Source organism: Telmatherina bonti, assembly GCF_933228915.1.
Source record: "Telmatherina bonti genome assembly, chromosome: 23".
Lineage (NCBI taxonomy): Eukaryota > Metazoa > Chordata > Actinopteri > Atheriniformes > Telmatherinidae > Telmatherina > Telmatherina bonti.
Genome location: NC_136632.1, coordinates 17,598,752 through 17,618,453, shown reverse-complemented (window position 1 = coordinate 17,618,453; position 19,702 = coordinate 17,598,752). Strand labels below are relative to the sequence as shown.

The following is a 19,702-nucleotide window of genomic DNA, read 5'->3' as shown; positions in this document are numbered from 1 at the left end:
TAATTTGTTGACGGTCCCTAACTATCCGCTGATGGTGAAGACCGCTGCGGTGAAATTTGCTATCACGACCCCACGACAAAGCAGCATAGGGTCTGCAATTTATTACGAGGAGACTGGGTGTTCGAATATAGATGGAAGGTATGAAGTTGAGAAGGCCGTTGCATCGTGCATCTTAACCCCACGACGAAGTGGCTTCGGGTCAGAAGACTGGGTGTCCGAATATCTGTTGAATATCAAACATCAAACTAACTTTACCTCGGTCAGTTGTGTCTATTTTCTTCCTCAATGACTTAATTAAACTGAAGCCTGAAAGTTAACACGATTATACCTCAATATGGAAATTTTGACCGCAAGCATTAACATATAGACTAATCCAAGCTGTGATCTGTTATCATCTCTCTTCAGAGCCGTGGTGGGGAGATGGGCGTTCCCACGAAACCCTCTTTATATGGGCAGATGTTCAGCCGCTTTCTCCCCCCACATTGTAGACACACCCATAGACTGCCCAAGGCGACCAGGAGCCATGACTAACAATGTAAAATGAGTGTGTATCTGTGTGTTGGGGAGGCACAAGTGCTCAGCTGGTCTATGTGGAGGAATTTAGCGCCGCACCACTTTCTGCTGCTGCAGGACACACTGCGCCCTTGGCTTTTCCTCCCGAAGTTTCATTTCTTCTAATGAAAGTTCAGATCGGACCTGCTGCACCCTGACCTCAACCTTTTCTGGACGGTGGGGTATGGACTTTGCTGTGCGCTCCAGGACGGGATTCTACCGGCAGGAGGTAAACAGAACCGTCTGGGAGGTACCGGAGAGGTACCGGGACCTGAAGCAGGTCGGAACGGGTGCTTATGGAACTGTGTGGTGAGTTCGAGAAAAAAAAAAAAACCCGAAAACATTACAGCTCAGTAGTAGTAGATGTCACACCTTACACTATATGTTCTTTCTTTTTAAATGATGAAAGCTGCTTTTAGGGTTTACTGTTACTTGCAAAACTTAAAAAAAAGGTCAGAATGTCATAAAACTTAAATTGATCATGTTTTACTTTTGCTCTACCCTGGTAGGATTTGACCCAGCTCTTTTACTTCCACTTTATGTCTACTTTTATGTCAAATCAGTCACTTTTCATTTTAGCCTCTAGTGTGTGCACAGCTGGCTCTGCAGGGCCCCTCTGCTTTGTATATGTTAGTGCATGCTTGTGTGTGTGTGTGTGCGCGCGCGGATGAACAACAAAGACCTTCCACCCCCCAAAACCAATCTCATTGTTTAGGTGAAGTCAAAGACCCCAAGTTAAGCGCACAGAATGCACAACTATTTTGCTTCTAATCACAAAAGTGCTTTTATTCCACAGCAGACTGGGCTGGGAAAAAAAAAAGAGAAAAAAAAAAAGACATTTTTAAATGACATTAAAGAAAAACATCTCATTAGCTTCTTGGAAAATATTTGGTCCAGAGTAGCATTAACTTTGCTCACAAATGTTTTAAAATAATCCCTCTTAAATGTGTGTGTTTTAGCTCAGCATGGGACCGCCGCACAGGAACACAGGTGGCCATCAAAAAGCTCCACCGGCCCTTCCAATCCAAACTTTTTGCCAAAAGAGCCTACAGAGAGCTGCGACTACTCAAACATATGAAACATGAAAATGTAAGTGTTTTCTCATCCTTATCATAACTGCTATGGCAGATTATTTTAAACTGCGCTGTCGTCCTGCGTGATTGACTCCTGCTTAGGTTATTGGGTTGTTGGACGTTTTCACTGCGGAGATCTCCTTGGATCGATTTCGGGACTTGTAAGTACTCCTGCTTTTCCCATTTTGTTGTTTCCAGAAACTTTTTGTGCCCTGTTGTCACCATTTTCCACCTCCACAGTTACCTGGCGATGCCATACATGGGCACGGACCTCGGCAAGCTGATGAAGATGGAGAGGTTGTCAGAGGACAGAATACAGTTCCTTGTTTATCAGATGCTGAGAGGACTGAAGGTAGAAGAAAGCAAAATGCGATCTCCAAACATTTATTATTTAAAAAAAAAAAAAAAAAAAAGGGAAAGGGGGAAAAACAGAGTGCCGAGCCAAACTTCTTTCAGTTCTCAGAATGTTCTCATGTTGGCTAAATTTTAGCTTGTAATGTTGGATTTTGTTTTTGTGAGCAGCACTGAAGTCTGCATCCTTTCTTTCTCCGCAGTATATCCACTCTGCAGGGATCATCCACAGGGTGCGTGAACTTTGACCTCTCAGACTATGAGCTTTTGGGGCGAGGCTCTTCTTTTTCCACACTCTCTCCCATTCATCCCGTTTCCCACACAGGCAGCTTTACAAAGTCAGTGTGTGTGGATTTGTGCTTTTCTCTCAAGACTGGATGATTCAGTATCTGTTTTATCTGCTGGATAGTCTATAAAAGCACAGCATGAACCACAAAAAATTTATACTGTTAATGTTTTGTGATCACACTTTTGTTTTCCCGTAGGATCTTAAACCTGGAAACTTGGCCATTAACCCAGACTGTGAGTTAAAGGTAGCTCAGCACTCATTAAATCAGTATTGATATAAATGTTTCATTACATTTTCACTGTTCCTTCTTACATATCTGCCTTTCACTCTGCTTCAGATTCTTGACTTTGGCTTGGCAAGGCAGGCTGATACTGAAATGACAGGTTACGTTGTGACACGCTGGTACAGAGCTCCTGAGGTTATCCTCAGCTGGATGCACTACACACAAACTGGTATGTCTCATTGTCTATGAGAGTGGTTACACCACTGAGGCCCAATTTCTAACCTAGAAGACAGGAAAAGATGATACTTTGCTTTGTGTTGCAGTGGATATTTGGTCGGCAGGTTGCATCATGGCAGAAATGCTGCTTGGAAAGCCTCTGTTCAAAGGAAACGATCGTATCCTTAACTGCGCTGTGTCCTGTGTGGACTTCTGTAGCTCATGTGATGTGAACATATTTCAGAGTCCATTTCGTTTTCATTCACTTTCTTTGATAAAATTAATTCCAAACGCACAAGGCCGTATTATCCAATGGGCATTCTGGGCCCAGGGGCCCACGCCCACTTGGGGCCCATGTAGGGGAAACACCAGCATTTCAGACATTAAACAAAATGTACATAAAAGCCAGATAGTTACACCACAGTGTCTAGTGTATTACTACTGGAACCATTGGCTGAGAGATGATAGAAATGTCGTTTCGCAGGGTATAATTCACAATTTTTACAGTGTTGGTGTGGGGAAGGGGGCCCCTGGAACACTCTGGCCCCAGGGGCCTGTGCACTTTTAATCCGGCCCTGCAAACGCATATCTACAACCTCTTGTTGATTCAGTTGTTACAAGATTCATAGAGAGCATACATTTCTTTTTAGACCACAAGGATCTTAACTCTGAAATCTGTCAGACTTGGATCAGCTCAGAGAAATCATGAAGATCACAGGAACCCCAACTCCTGAGTTTGTTGCAAAACTACAGAGCCAGGACGTAAGTTTGAGCCTGGGGGTTACACTGACCTCCGAGGATGAAGCCGTTACAAGTCTAAAATGGGTTGTAATGCCTCCAGTATATCAATATTTGATAATATCAGGACCACTGTCCATTTCCAACTGCGCAGAACTTGTTGAAGCCATTGCTATGCTTATTTTTACCATTAGGTATCTGTAACTCTTCACACACTTTCCCTTTTAAACAGACTGTAGCTTTTTCCAGTATGACATTGCTTCATGGTCATGTGGAAATTTAGTTTTTCTTTCACATTTTTGTAAGACAACAGATCAGCTTTGTCAATCTTAAAGTTTCTATGTTTAGAAATGTCCTAAACGCATCATTTTCCCTTCCTACTCTCTGTCAACAGGCTAAAAACTACATCAGGAGTTTAACCAAAGTGCAGAAAAAAGATTTGCATTCAGTCTTCTCCAAAGCCAGCTCAAATGGTAAACATGCATGTATGTTTATTTGTTCATCTGCATACTTGTGTGTGGAATCATTCTGACTCAGATGTGTGTGTGCACTGTAGCAGTGAGCGTCTTGGAAAAGATGCTGCTTCTCGACCCTGAGTGCAGAGTGAGCGCCTCAGAGGCCCTCGAACTCCCATTCTTCAGCGAGTTTAGAGATGTAGAGGAGGAGACAGAGGCGCTGCTGTATGATCAGACCATGGACAACACAGACCTGCCGCTGGAGCAGTGGAAACGTAAGAGATGGCATGCCACTTATCGAAGTTTTCTGCTCACGTGGCTTTTAAAAAATTTTTTTTTACTTATTTTGTCACCTGAAGATGCTGTTGTCTTGCATATTTATCATTTTGTAATCCCATAGTAGAATGAGATTTAAAACTTTTGTCATGTTCTTAATTTTATAAACAGATTGCCATTTACTGCACATGCAACACAATCAGCTTCAGAAACAAAAGTTTATATTAAAGCAGATGTCAAGTTATTTGAACTTGAATTAAGACATGGACACGACACTGGATAGTAAATCTCAAACTTCTCTCCTGGTTTTTTCCACAGGTCACACTTTCACAGAGATACTGACCTTCAGACCGCCCAGGGACTCAAAGGAAACTTCACTTTAGGAGCACGCACTCATACATATCTGCACCATTCTGCATCCAGTTATAATTATTTTTCCTTGTAGTCATATAAATAAGCAACATGATTAGTTTGCTAGAGTTTAGAAAAATAAATGTGATTTGTGCGAGATGAAAAAGAATTTTTGCTTAAATGTCATGCAAGATTATTTTATCTATCATCAATGGTGCAGATAATGAAATTAATGTTGAACCATCAACACTGCTGTTTACAGTCAATTGGTGTCTTTTAAAGGTTAATGTTCAGGTAAATGCAGATTGAGTTACTCTGTTGAATAAACTTACTTTTGTTTTACCATTTCTAATTTTCATTTTATTCATATGGCAAAGAAAGACCAACAATTGGAGCTACTGTGTATATACTTAGAATTTATCTTCAGCAACTTCAGGGAGTCCATCTATATATTTCTCTCTCTCTACATATACATTTTATATGTGAACTGCAAAGTTACACCTCCAAACTAAAGAAAACAGCATTTAAACCAGTTGCTTTCAACCAAACTATGCAGTTAAAGTAGCGAGTGACGCCAACAAGACTTGTAATTACAACAAAATAAATTAGTTTGATTGCAGGAAAACTTGAAAATCCTCTTTAGTGTACTTTGGTTCCATCTGTTGGCTGCAACGTGCTTGTACAACATCCTGACATCTTCATTGAAGACAAAGGCTCCAGTGTTGAGTAGTAACTTCTTTTTACGTTTTGAAGTTACTCTCAAACATTTAATCATCGCCTAAAGCTCTAATAAATCTATTATATGAGTTTTAAAAAAAAAAAAAAAAAAAAAAAAAAAGGTAATTTCTTTTTAGTTAGGTTTGGCTAACTGGCAACCAGACAGACACGAAAGTAAAATCATTGGGGTTCTTCAGCGCAGGTCCTCAGAGGCCACTGTCTGGCAGGTTTAGGCCTCGTTTACACCACAAGCTTCTACGCAAAAGTTTTTCCTTTCTTATTGAAAAAAAAAAAAACAAAAAAAAAAAAACCCAGAACGAAAATGAAAGCATTTGCACAATCATGGAATGACAAATATCTCCATGTCGGGGTGGGAACGCAAACCGGATCAGAAACGATGCAGTACACATATCAGGCCTCTAGGGGGCAGTAAAACCTCTACAACTCACTCAGGTGTGGGATGCCCGGTAAAGCTGGGGTAGGTCATGTTGGGGAGCTGGCAAGATGTGAAAGTAGCACCCTGTCTTGTCTCCTCCTCTGGTTTTGCTCCTTGCATGATCCAAGGCTTTTTTTCTTACCTCAGACAAGGTTATGTTTTTACCGGCATTTATCTGCTTTTGATCAAGATAACTAAAAAAGTTATGGATGGATTATAATAAAAATTTCCAGGAGTTGTTGGAAATGTGAAAAGGAAGAACACGTTTAATTTTGGTGGTGATCCAAATCGCTGTTTGGATCCAGGATTTTTTTTTTAAAAGACCGTGGCAAAGGTTTGCGCTCCCAGAGTGTTTTTCTAGTTCCCAGCTTTTTCTACCAACTCTTTTCTCTTTCTCGGCTGTTTAGCGGGAGGAGGCAAATAAACCGAGCCATGTCAGGGAAGTCCTTTTCTGTATTTTCTCAGCCTTGAAGAAGCTTACAAATTATAAGAAATGAAAAACTTCAATTTGGCCCAAACGTTTTGATTGGTCAGAGTTTTTACAGATTTACAACAAACTGAGTAAACTGAGTGGTCTACCTATGTTTCTTATTGTTCATGATTACAAAAGGTATAGACTACTATCTGGATGATGAACCACTTCACCCAGAGTAAAAAACAAAACAAAAAATGTCTGAGTAAGATTACCTAACCCAGCTTTAACGCAACAGAAGTTTGCGCATGTAACCCATGCATCTTTGCTGACTGCATAAATGTTCTACAATTTTTTTTCAGATAAAATTAGTTAAAAAACATCCAGCTGTACAAACATGACATGGATGTCTCCATTGCTATCCTAGACATGATGTTCTATATGTAAAAGCTGTTGTAATTTTGATGATTAAACTGGGTCTGGATCGCGCAAACACAAGATAATGTGAGATATGTGCCCATCTTCCAAAGGTTCTGATTCTTGTCTACACGCACCGTACTCACCAGAAAAGCTCTCCCTGGAGGAAGTTCTCAAATCTTTGTGTTTTTTTTCTCCTACCAAAAACTATGTAACCATGTAAACAAGAGGCCATCTCGTTTTATCTGTTTTTCTCTCTCAGTTCTGTTTCCATTATCCTGATTGGACTCACCTGGCCGGATTTACTGGCTCATTCACAGGCTTGTTTAGAACAACAAGGCATCGACCACATCCGCTTAATCTGAAACAGGTTTGTTGATGCAGGAAAATAAGTAAAACCTGCTGGTCAGTGGCGCTCTGGAACCACAAGAACTCTGGTATACCAGGGAGGAGAAAAAAAAAAACAAAAAAAAATCTTACTGATCCCAGTATTTAACTGTTGTATCTGAATACCAATTTAGGATTGTATAACAAAGTACAATTTTGTTGCTTATGTTCCTCCAGTTCAGTTCAGTCAATCTCCAACATGGATTCAATGCCAGGCAAGCATGAGTTTATCTGTTCTAAAACCAATCTATACTTGTGTTTTCTATTGCAGATCCTCAGACATGAATAGTGAGACATAGTCGGGCATAGCTAAAACAGTGTTTTGTTCTTTACTTGTGATATACTCGAAACTCTACCAGGGTTTTCCCTGGTAGAATGCATGCTGGGACAGATTCTTAGCATTAAGAAAAGTACAGGTTGTAAAAAAGAAATATGAACCTGAGTTATAAATAAGAAAATGCTTGTAAGATATTTTCATATTTGTCTTGCAGATTCTGTCCAAATCAAACTTGAGCCAGTCTTAATTTATAACACGCCAGGCAGGTGACACACCTGAGGAAAACAAACGTCATGTTCAAAAGAGTGTACACAACAGTTATAAAATGCATTTTTATTTGGAGGTCAGTTAAAGAGTTTCACTAGGATCTTTTTAGGAGACTTTAAACATCTCCATATCTCGCATAGTCCAATCTAGTCTAAGCCAGTTTAGTCAATGCAATACTCCAGCTTGTCTGTCACATTTAAGGAACATTCAAAAAGTACTCACACAGATCAATTCCTTTTATACTGCATTTGAGATGGTGAAAAGCTGGAAAAGTAAACTTCTAGTGAATACAAAGTTGGTTTACTGGATTACTTAAATGAGATTGTGTGTTTTCCACTTCCTATGTGTCTCACCTGCTTTTTTTTTTAATAAAGCATTTTTAGGTGATAGATTTACTTCATAAAATTCATTATAACTGTTCATCAAAGATCTTTTTTGTTATCAATTTTTTTCCCCCAGTTATTCAAATTCACCAAAATCAGAATTTCAGACAAGCGAGTGGGAATTTCCTGGCTCTAGTTTAGTATTAATAGAGAAGACAGCAGAGTAGAGGATGACAGAACAAACAGCACACCAGATGGAGCAAAATAGAATAAAGATAAAGGTGAATGTAGTTTTTATAACAAAATCATTTAGTTGGCTCTGAAATTCTAAATTTGCTCAGGAGCAGATTTGCTCTCGGTCCAAGCGTCACACACCGTACTTCTTCTGCAAGGCTGCCACAGATGATTGGTCCAGCTCAGCTTGAAGAAGAAAGTCGAACAGCTCCTTCAGCACTGGAGGGTGGAAGAGAGAAATGTACAGAAATGATTCAGACACTGGAGTGTGTGGGTGAAAAAGAGCATTATGAGCGAATTGACTACCTTTTCTCTCCTGCGACGACATGAACATAACAGCCATGTCAAAGCGCCTCACGTTTGCTAGATTGCTGAGGGTCTCCAGTGTCACAGCTGGTTGTTCATTCCTACACAAAAACATATTTTACTGCATCACATGATACCACAAACAGTCATGACTTTTACACATATTTACACAGTTTTTATTTCTAAAAGCATGAATAATCAATGTTAAAATCTGAATGGGTTTAACTGAAACTGTCCAGATCAAACCCGGACCTGTAAGTATTATAAGAACTTACTTTAAATAGAACTCATGCAGCGTCTTCAGGATCTGATTGAGGATGTTTGGCTCGAGGGAGTTGTTAAAGATCTTGATGTACGATTCAGGTTTAATTTGCTTTAAAAAAAAAAAAAAGAAGAAAAAGGATGAGATCTTCGGTCCAAACATTCAAATCCTTTAAACAATTTTTTTTTCATTTCAATAATTTTAATGTGATTTTTTTCATATAAATCACATATATTTCAGATAAATCTCACCCTCAGATATCTATAAATTGCTTCAGGCTGGTTTCCAATTTTCCGGAGGTCGGACTCCAGCTGGAAGCTGTTGACAGGTGGAGGAGGCAAATCTGTTTCTTTCAAGGAAGGTGTGTTTGATATTTCAGAAGGATGGATTTTTTTCTCCTGCTGTAGTTGTCTAGATTGTCTGTCAGCAGGATGTCTGGTGAGTACAAACAGTATATTAAACAACTGTAATAACGTGAACGAGGTGAGGAGTTTTCAGAGACTGTACAACAGGGCTGCTTACAGGTCAGAACTGTGTAAGGACTCATCTACCAGGTTCTCAATTTTGATCATCTTGGCGCTGGGTGATGTTGACAGCGGAGAGGATCCGTCCTCACACTCTTCCACCACTTCCTGAACTAAGGACTTGGCTCCACCAGACTCCAACTCGGGCATCATCACCTTCCCACTAATCTCCTCAATTTCTATCCTCCTCAGAGGTTTCTGAAGGGCAGGAGAGAAAATGAGGTCTCATGAAGGGAGAGGACTGAATGGGTATATGTTAATTAATGTGCCAAATAATATGAAGTAAACAGTCACTTCCCAAATGTAATGCCCCATTTTTAGATTTAGTTGAAGTATTTAAAGTGAAAAAGTGACTTCTGTAAAGCAAGAAAAGCTTAGTAAGAAATATTTCTGACTCACAGTTGAGCGCAGATGTTCTGGTTTATCTATTGGCTGGACTGTTCTCCTCTGTGAGCCGTCATCTGTTTGAAGAAGACCACTGGCACTCATGTCCTAACACAAGTGAGATACCATGATAAGTGGAAGAACAAATAACCTTTGTAGCTGGCAGAAAAAAATATTGTGATATATTAGAAAAGTGATCTTGTAAACAGAAATCCTTTTACATACAATGTGGAGTTTCTGGAGTTCATTCAAGGCCTGCTTGTTCCCTGGTTCCAGTTTTAATAGCAGCAGAAAATCTGTGGCACACACACACCACAAAAGGATGGAAATGAGTTGAAAAGTGGACATACAAGAATAGATGTTAAATCTCTTATGGCTTTTTGACCGTTTAGGCACCTTCTTTGGCCTCCTGCAGTTTTCCTAAAGCAACTCTGGCTGTGCCTCTGCGAGCAAAAGCCTTTGAGTATGAGTTGTCCAGAGAAATGGCTTTAGTACAGTCCTCTTCTGCCTCCTTATACCTGCAGCAGGAAAACGCAATATTCAATAAACAATACATGATAAAGTTGGATTATTTCTCTTAGCTATATATTTCTTTAAGACTTTTTGTGACCCTACTTCTCCAGCTTGAGGAATGCCATGGCTCTGTTTGCAGGCAGAAGGACATTCATGCTGTCTGCCTCCATGCCGTTGGTGTAGCATTCTATAGCTGCTTCGTACTTCCCCTCTTTGAAATAAGCATTACCCTGAAAGACATTTCACAAGGAATTAAGCTAGCGAGCATTTGTTTGCAAAAAAAAAAAAAAAAGAGCCAAGTCTTCAGGTAATGGTTAAACCACTTACTCTGTCTTTATGCATAACAGCTTCCTGTTTTCTCTGCTGTTCCTCAACTAATCGCTGCTGATATGGATCGACTGCAGAAGCCTCCCTCGTCTGTGTGTCTTCACTAGTGACAGTATGTACCTCCTGTCCAAGGACCTAAACCATCCAGAACGTAAGCAGGATGCTACAGACGAGCAGACCAGAGACAACATCTAAAGCCAAAATAATCACAAACCTCTTTGATTTTCTTCACTTCATTTTGTGCTTCCAGATTCCCGGGATCAAGCTTGAGAACCAACTCATAATCTATTCAGAAACAGAATCACACCTTCATCTCTGGGTGCTAAGGTTAAACATAGACTTAAAGGGGTGCTATTATGGTATTTGGAGTTTTCTGAGTTTTCTACAGTGTTACAGTGTTGAATCCTCATCAGACATGTGAACGACACTGTTTTTTATCACCTAAACACATGTTTGAGTTTGAGTTTGAGTTCCAGCACTCTCTCCGTTCGGTTTCCATGCGTCGTTTTAGAGAGTTTTTCTACTTGGAAATCCTTGTGACGTCCCGGGGGATAAGGTTCGGTGATTGGTTACCTTCTACTGGTTAACAAGGGCATGTACAAATACATCAGGCGGGTGGAAAACGTCGGATAAAGTTATTTCCAACGATGGCTGGTGAGTTTACCAAAGAGAGACATCCTGCTGCATTCGTTGCTGTGGGTTGCTGTTTTCCACTTCGTTTTCAGGGTCTGATTCAGGTTCCAACATGTAGGGCTGGATGCTATGTGTTGACATTGTACTTAGTTTTTTTTTATTGAGTTCATATTAGCCTAATACTTCTGTTTAAGAGATGTTACAATGACGGCGAAAGCAGGTGCGGTGCGCGCTCCCGATGTAGTGCAGTGGCGGGAGGCGGGGCTTAATGCGGAAGAGTCTCAATCCACTCGTTTTGCCCGCAGGCTGATCTGACAGCCTGCGGAGAGGGTCGGTCTGAAGTAAATAAAGCGATTTGTGACAATAACTCTATCAATCCCAGCCCTTCTGGTCTCAGAAATGAAAATAAATTAGCCTGAAATGCACATAATAGTTCCACTTTAACTTAACTGTCTGTTACCTTCTAATGCAGATTCATATTTCTTCAACGCAAATCGAGCTGCTCCTCTCCGAGCATATGCTTTGAAGTAGTTGCTGTCAATAGCGATTGCAAGGTTGCAGTCAGACTCGGCTACAGCATACCTATAAAGAACACAGCATTATGCATTTAGAAAGAGATTAACAGTTTTACTAATGAGCAACCAAGTGCTAAGACAAAATAATGACTTACTTTTTGAGTCTGAAAAAAGAGGTAGCTCTGTTTGTAGGAAGCACAGGGTTGTAAGGATCAGCCTCCATCCCTCTCGTGTAACACTCAATGGCATCATCATACTTCCCATCTTTAAAAAACTTGTTACCCTGTACATGAAAAACGTCCACCCAGTTAAACTGAAACAGTTCCTTAAATCTTAAAAAAAAACAAAAAAAAAAAAAACCTTCTTCTTACCTTTGCCTTTTCAGCCAGAGCTTTCTCCTGATCAATAGTAGCATCTTCTGAATCGGATTCATTGGACTCAGCATGAGATTCTTCCTGATCCATTTCTGCCAAAGCTTTGTCCTGCCACCAGAATACAAAAAAATATCAGTATGTACTGCAGTAAACTTGCATTTAATTTTTCAACTAAGTTACAGGTAAGCACGGGATAAAAACCCCTGATAAAACTTTGGATACCACATCAAATTTGTCCCATGATCGATAGTCGTATGCTTTTATTCTAGGTGCTTGTTTTTGCTCTTCTTCCTTTGTGTCACCATCACTGGTCAGCTGCTGCTTCTTCCTCTTTTCCCTCATCTTTGTTTTGTAGTCTCTGTTGCGCACAGGTGGAAGTTTCTTCTACAACACAGATACAACAAGTGGCTGATTCTTGAAGGGAGTCCACTTTGCTCCAGGAACACAGTATCTCTATTTTCTGTAGCAGCGGAGTACCTGAACCTTCTGGGCACCTCCTGTTCTCAGCTCCTCATCCTTCTTCTTAATGTCTGACTCCCAACTCTCAAGCTCCTTCATGAAACTGTGGAGATCCTCCGCATTGTGTCTCATCTGAAGCTGTAACTCAACGGCTTTGTTTCCCCCGGACATCTTACCTCCTGCGAAACAAACATTTGTTTGGGACAAATTCTTAACTTGTTTATTTATTTCAGTCTTGAAGTCCAGGTAGCAGAAAAGCCTCTAGAGTCACGTTGCAGCTAGCAGAAATGCCAACTATTTTAGAAACAAATGTGAACGAAAAGAACTAAAATTATACTTTTACTTGACAAAATACCTGCTGATTACTTCCTGAATTCAAAAGTAAAACGTAGTGGGAGGTTATAATGCAAAAAATCACAAAAAAAGGCGCCTGTATTCACAGGTATCTGTTTATATTCGGAGCCATGACAGCAAATTCCCAGAAGCCTTTGTGTTTCGCACGCTGGACGTAACCAAAGATCGTCTATACTTACAAACAAATCACTTAATCCACAAACCTAAAAGAAGATGTTGTGATGTGCCTGGTACTGTCCGGATCCTGTTTTTTATTTTATTTTATTTTTTTAATTTTTTAAATTTTTTTTATATCAACTTCCAGCTTATTGAAGAAAAACGTATTGAAAAATGTGCGTCCAGTGCAAGTTCAATGGGCTGGTTCCCATTGGATCCACAAACTTTTTTTCCGACTGTTCTGCACACTCTGAATAGACAATCTTTACAACTTAACTCCTGAGGAAAAATAAAATTTCATTCCTTTTCATTAGACAGCAAAAATATCGATGTTGAGTTTACTCAAAAAGTTATTTTTAAAGTATAATAAATTAAGGCAAAATATAGAAACCGAATTCATTGTTTGTCTTTTAATAAACCTGCTATGACCTACGGTACCACGTGATCTACAAACCAGCAATGACCTCTTTCGCTAGCTAGCGGTGGCAAACCAGGGAACTTATGCGAGCATTTCCTGATAGATATTTAGCACAATGGACCGGTCTAAACAAGATGAGAAATATGGATATGACCTATTTCCCGAGAGAAAGACGGAGAAGTACAAGACTATATCCATCAAGGACAGTCTACTCAATTTCAATCACAAGTGTCAATTGATGTTACATTTCGCAATGGAAACCAGTGAGTAATAAATTAGCTTTCCAAAGTTAATGTCATGTCAACAGTGGATATATTTCACATGTGTTTATGATTTGAATGTTTAGGCAATGACAACGTTTGATGACAGTGCTTTTGGTAGCGTCCTATAGCATTAGCTGAAGTGAATGAATGCTAAATACACACAAATTAAGTGAACTCTTCTCTTGATATTCTGTCAGGTCCGTATGCCAAACTCCTCCTCAGTGCCATGAAAAACTCAGGATGGTACGTAATTCATTTATTATTTTGACGATAATAATAATAATAATAATAATAATTATTATTATTATTGATTATGCGTAACTAGTCTTTTTTAAATTATTATTATTATTAATTATTATTATATTAAATTAAAAGAAAACAATAATTAGGAGTGTATATGGTGTTTGAAACCTTGCGAAGGCTTGTGTTATTCATATACTGGTACATAGGTGATCAAATACATGAGATTTTATGAAGTTGTTAATGTAGTAACTACCCAGATGTAACCCATATTAGATAAATTTTTGAGGAAAAAAGATAAACCTTTGCACTGTCTTTGCACTTTTGTAAAGCAGTGTTTGCAACTAAGCATTATACATAAACTAAATCAATCCTGCACATAAATTTACAGGCGATGTTCACTCTTGTGCACAGTTCAGGGTAATTTCTGGCATGATGATGAGTTTCTTCACTTGAACTCCAGTAAACACGGTCCCAAACTATGATATAATAATTGTTTAACTCTTCTTTCTGTACACAGTAAAGTGTTTAAAGAACGGCATCTCTCTTGTGAGGACTGCGATGGGACAGTTGGCGGTGGCTTTGATGCAGCCTCCTCTCAGGTAGGATAGGTGATGGTAAGTGAGAAAATGTTAAGTCTATGAGCTACGTATTAAGAACCTATATTTGTTTTCCAGATTGTTTTGTGCCAGAACAACATCCATCAGCAGTCTCACATGAACAGAGTGCTCACACATGAGCTGATTCACGCCTTTGACCACTGCCGGGCCCATGTAGACTGGTTCAACAACTTCAGACATTTGGCTTGTTCTGAGGTGAGGAACAGTTTCTTTCACTAGTATTTTTTAAATAAATATGATTAATCTGTTTCCCTTAAAAGTATTGTATGTCACTCCTCTTCAAGGTTTTTATTTATTTATTTTGAATCATCTCTTCAGATACGAGCAGCTAACCTCAGTGGAGACTGCTCCTTTGCCAATGAAGTTGCCAGATTTAACTTTGGCGTAAAACAGCATCAGCAGGTATGAAAACAGGGCTAAAGTGACACCTAGAAGCAATTTCTGTTCAGTGGCTCCAATCTAAAACACAACCCTCTTATTTCCTCCAACAGGAGTGTGTCCGTGGCCGTGCCTTGCGTTCCATTCTGGCTGTCAGGAAAATCAGCAGAGAGAATGCAGAGAAAATCATTGATGAGGTGTTTGACTCGTGCTACAATGATCACGCGCCCTTCGGACGGATCCCGCATGGCAAGAAGGATGCAAAGTTTGCCTACAGGGATTATGCAAACCGGGATCGATATTATGCAAACCTTTAGTGTTTGTCTCATTGTAAGTATTACCTTAAAGGTGCTCTGGCAGGTGTGGACATAAAGTCAAACTTGGCACCAATCTGGGCCTTGATCACCATCAAAGCCCTGGGAATGACTGTGTTCAAACAATCGCATCCCTTTTGAAGAGAAAAAATCTTTTTTGGGAATGAAATGAAGACAAGAACCACAGTAGAATTCATTTTGTTCCACTTGGACAGCTCTGTGCAAAGTGATTATAAGGACTGATTTAGCTCTTAAGGTGACGTATACAGCAGTTTGTTTTTTTTTGCCAGTTGTTAGGCAATGGGTGCTTTGGAAATCCAAGATTTCTTTTTTTGTCCATCAATATTTGCTGTAAAAGTGCTGGGAATTGTGAATTTATTTCTTCTGTCACAACTGACCTTCAAAGAAATTTAATATAAATAGAGCTGATTGTGATCACATTAAACACTATTTGAATCAAAATGTGATTTTAAGTTTGTGCATTTAGCAGTTTTAATTCTAACTTAATTCATAGACCGCATATAAAAATAAATGCAGGCTTTGGGAATTGTCTTACTGCTGAATAAAATGCTGATTTAAAGCATTGAAATGTCTTTTTGAGGAGCAGAAGTTACCATTCGCAGACAAGAGAGCAAAGTTGGAGAGTGATATTTGAACTTTGATGAGACAAGACTATCTTTGAAGCCAAACATCTTACTTTTTCCCACATTTGCTTCACATGATGCTGGATTACCACATCCACGCCTCAGCTGCAGTGTATGATTGTTAGTTTCGTCTCAAGAAGTTATTTATTAGTACAAAAAAGCCTGCCTTTTGCATTTGTCCTTGGTGCAGTTTGAGTTGTCCACTTGGAAAAAGTTAAGAGTTATGCTTATAAGAACATATTACACAGCCTAATCATTAGAGAGGATTCTCAAAATTAACATATGGAGACAAATAAGATGAGTAAAGTAAGAAAAAGTTCTTCACATTGCCGGTCAACCTTCTTCACATCTGTGCTGCCTGTAAAATGTCAGTGCTGACATCCTTATTGGGCATTAGCATTTAGAGAATCTTGTATCCCTCTGCAGAGATTAATGAAGAACCAAGTTATGAATGTTATCCTCGTAATCCTCGTTTTTTTTCCTTCATCTCCTCCCAAACTGCCTATCTCAAAGACAACAGCTTGTGCATCTTAATTAAAGTCATTCAGAGTTTTCGGTGTTTGAGTGTAACATTCAGCTCTTCATATTATCTACTTATAAAATGCCACAAAAACAGAATAAGCATAGGCTTGAAGAAAAAAAAACACGATAAGTGAGTGGGATAGGGTGAGCAATAGAGATTAAGCTAATTTTGGAAGCTTAACGGAAAGAATGATGAGAACAGCTTTGAAGCTGCAGGATTTATGGGAGGCACAAACATAAGGCAAAACAAAAGACATAAATTATATTTGTATTTATACATCCAGGCCAGCTAAATGAAGAAATCATGCAAAACAATGGGATTACTTGTAGAACTGAGTACACACTTAAAACAAACTGGCCAAATACATTTGATCCACTTAGACATGCAAACCAAGGCAGCGAATGTATAAGAAGATTTCATTTAGACAGACTGTAAACTGAGAATCTGAGATATGAATGGGTCATGAATCCATGAAGGCAACCTCTGCAATGAAGTCACATAGATTTATTTTAATGGGTCAGATGACTGGAAGTGATGGACAAACTGACACCACATCGAGATTTTAATTAAAAATAATGAAACACCTTTCTGATGGCCAGTTCTCTAACTTTATAGGAACTGCAGAGGGTGTGATGTCGACACTAGTTAAAGCAACCTGACAATGTGTTATATAAATATAAGACAGTTTGATTTAGGTGCATTAAATGTTTCTTTTCAACCGTGTACAGCTTTCAACAGGCCCCGAGGAAAACGAACAGCAAAATGCTACGTTTTGACAAGCTAACAGCTCAGTCTGTGCACTTGCCAGTCTAAATGGAAAGGAGCTAATTAAAGTATTAGGGCTTTAAAAAAAACAAAAAAAATAAAAACAAGTCAAACAAGTGAAGAAGTTGTGAGCTAGACAAATACTTCCCTTTTAAAGATGGAAGACACCTGTATGTTGACCCGTCACAATGACTCACATGTCAAAATGTACATATAAAGTGATAGATTTTCTGTAAACTGTTTAGTTCTTCATTTGCAAGGATGCCTGAACACATGAGGTCAAGTTAGGAAAGTTATTCAGCAATTATTGTATGTAATGGCTGCTTATAATAGTATAATACTTAAGAATAATCAAACGGATTTTAAATTTGGCACACTGTTTGAAAAATATTACATGAACAGATGTAAAAATGACAAGAAATGGGTACAAAATAGTTATTAATGGTGATTGTAAAATGAGTAACTCTAAGAGAAGAAAAATATATGCATGAACATCCACACATGCAAAGCATTTAATATTTCAGAGACATCTATGGATCATCCATCCATCCATCCATCCATCTCTACACCAGCTGAATGAAATACATGGTCATAGGGGTCCGTAGCTGATCTCAGCAGTGAGACACAGGCTACACCCTGGTCGGGTTGGTGGCTTACAGGTCATGTTCTAGACAATTAAAGAACAAGAAAAGAAAAAAAAACAAAACAAGAAAACATATTCTTTCCAACTGAAATCATTGTTATTTTATTACTTCATAGTACATTAAATGGTATTTTAATACTTATTCGTTATTGCCACATCTCTTTTCAGCGTCACACCTCTGTCCTTCAGATACAAGCATCTCAGTCTAGCTTCATCATCAGTATAATGTATGAGTGTCGTCATATTCTGCAGCATTATGAGATCCCTCACAACTACCTTCCCATCGCACCCATTTTGTATTAAATCTTTTACCCCTGTGTCTTGCCTGCTGATTACTGCTCCAGCTCCCCTGCAACTCCAAATTGACATAAGTGGTGCAGAAAAAGAATGGATTGAAAATGAAGCCTCCAGTGCTCATTTATGACTGCAGTACAATCTGTCATCCTGCAGATGTCAGGTGTGGTCCACTAAACCCCACTGTCGGCATCCGCTTCTTCCAACTCAAACTTCCAAAGAAACTGCTGTTACTATTTTATTGATACATATAATTAATTCGGTTTCATAGTGTCCCGTTTCAGGTAACTGTAAGACCCTTAATGGGCACAGATATGGAGTGGTAATCAAGTTGCTGCTGAGAAGAGTGACAACTTTCATTATGCCGTCTTTTCAAGCGAGCAGCACCCACTGTGATCTAATTAGGATGCTCCTGCAACACTAAAACCTCTTCACTAATCTGCTGTAGGACAACACATTAACCCCAAGTGCAGTAATGAACTCATCTCATTCATTAGAATAAAGCCAGACACCTGCTCGCCTTTCTGAAGTTTTAAGGTGTCTTTTCTTCTCTGAAGTGGAGCTGATAATGAGAGACTTAAATTATTTAGCGCTTAATTTTTTAAAAGCATTGTGGGATGAGCATAGCCATCTTACATAAAGTGTAAAGAAAGCAGCTGCACAATCTAACCTTTCAGGGAAAAGTAATTATTTATTTTATTTTAAGGAAAAGGGATTTGATGTTAATTTCTTCAGAAAAAAATTTCTTGAAATAGACCGTGACTGAAAGAAAGGAGCACAAAGAGACTGAGCCGGAGAGAGTCAATGAAAAATGAAGGGTGTTGACGATGTGGCATCCTTTGGTAAAAGATTTTGTTTTCTATCCCACCATCATACTCAAGGGAAATGCTTGAACAAAGAAAATATATTGAGACTGGTCGGGTAGTCTTTTCGCCTGAGGAGAACAATCATTGACTGAGGACAACAGCACACGTCTAAAGATGGCCACACTGCAGGCTCATGCAGAGAGACCTCTAAAGGAGAACATCAAACCTGATTTTAAAGACTCCAGACAGGAATCTTGTAATGAGAGCTGTTAAAGTTGCAATAATCTATGTAACACAACATCCTGTTATCAGATTTACAAACCAGATGCAAACTGAAGAGGAAGAAAGAAAAATGTGGAGCGAAAGAAAAAAAAAAACTGCATTAAAAATCTACACAGGAGGCTGATATTTAACTGTTTTTAGTGTTCTTTAATAAAGCCAACTAATGGAGCACCCTAGATAGTTTGGTTTGCGATCATCTAATCACAGTGGAGACTGCAGAGGTGGAGATGGTTCTGGCCAATCCAGAACACAGCAGCAAATTCTAACATAAGTATAAAGACATAAATAAGGACAGGAAAGAGATATGACCTTGGCGTTACATGTCCCTATGGCAACATGCAATACTGCTAACTGCGTATATGGCTGACCAGGCTTCGTTAGGATTCATCCTCTTGTTTTTGTGTGTTGCCGGTACTTATCAAACCTCTTACCTGCCTAATGCAGCTGTTTTGTTACTGAATCCACATCTCTTTGGGAAACATCTTTGCACTTAACACAAAATAGGTAAACCAATATTAAAAAACAAAATGCTTGTTACTTTTTCCCAAACCAACTAATTACTTTGGATATTAACACCGTACATTTTTTTTTAAAAGCTCAAATATGTTCCCTCTAACAACACTTCAAATTAATCTGCATGTTTATTTGTTCAGAAAAAAATTTGAATATTAGATATGACTGATGTAGAAAATGAAAACTAACTGGAGTAAA

The 19,702-nt window shown here is 39.0% G+C and overlaps 3 protein-coding genes across 3 annotated transcripts; 2 read left to right on the top strand and 1 right to left on the bottom strand.

Moving 5' to 3' along the window:
• Window positions 1–736: 736 nt before the first annotated feature.
• Window positions 737–4,564, top strand: mapk12b (mitogen-activated protein kinase 12b; the record flags this gene model as incomplete). The annotated part of the gene is made up of 12 exons (XM_079263579.1): window positions 737–861; window positions 1,512–1,641; window positions 1,728–1,786; window positions 1,866–1,977; window positions 2,180–2,209; window positions 2,462–2,509; window positions 2,603–2,717; window positions 2,812–2,883; window positions 3,387–3,466; window positions 3,837–3,915; window positions 3,999–4,172; window positions 4,492–4,564. The coding sequence occupies 12 exons, from the start codon at window positions 737–739 to the stop codon at window positions 4,554–4,556; spliced, it is 1,089 nt and encodes a 362-aa protein (XP_079119705.1). The 3' UTR covers window positions 4,557–4,564.
• A 3,131-nt stretch (window positions 4,565–7,695) lies between these two features.
• On the bottom strand, window positions 7,696–12,773 carry rpap3 (RNA polymerase II associated protein 3). Its single transcript, XM_079263215.1, has 17 exons — window positions 12,647–12,773; window positions 12,310–12,470; window positions 12,055–12,216; window positions 11,830–11,940; window positions 11,614–11,741; window positions 11,404–11,525; window positions 10,525–10,595; window positions 10,311–10,445; window positions 10,086–10,213; window positions 9,867–9,988; window positions 9,696–9,766; window positions 9,486–9,578; window positions 9,085–9,284; window positions 8,814–8,997; window positions 8,576–8,673; window positions 8,301–8,401; window positions 7,696–8,213 (listed from the first exon to the last, which is right to left on the bottom strand). The coding sequence occupies exons 2-17, from the start codon at window positions 12,460–12,462 to the stop codon at window positions 8,128–8,130; spliced, it is 1,965 nt and encodes a 654-aa protein (XP_079119341.1). The 5' UTR covers window positions 12,463–12,470; window positions 12,647–12,773; the 3' UTR covers window positions 7,696–8,127.
• A 348-nt stretch (window positions 12,774–13,121) lies between these two features.
• atp23 (ATP23 metallopeptidase and ATP synthase assembly factor homolog) lies at window positions 13,122–15,960 on the top strand. The gene is made up of 6 exons (XM_079262925.1): window positions 13,122–13,482; window positions 13,680–13,725; window positions 14,243–14,324; window positions 14,400–14,537; window positions 14,661–14,744; window positions 14,834–15,960. Exons 1-6 carry the CDS (start codon window positions 13,335–13,337, stop codon window positions 15,035–15,037), a joined length of 702 nt encoding a protein of 233 aa, XP_079119051.1. The 5' UTR covers window positions 13,122–13,334; the 3' UTR covers window positions 15,038–15,960.
• The last annotated feature ends 3,742 nt before the right edge of the window (window positions 15,961–19,702 follow it).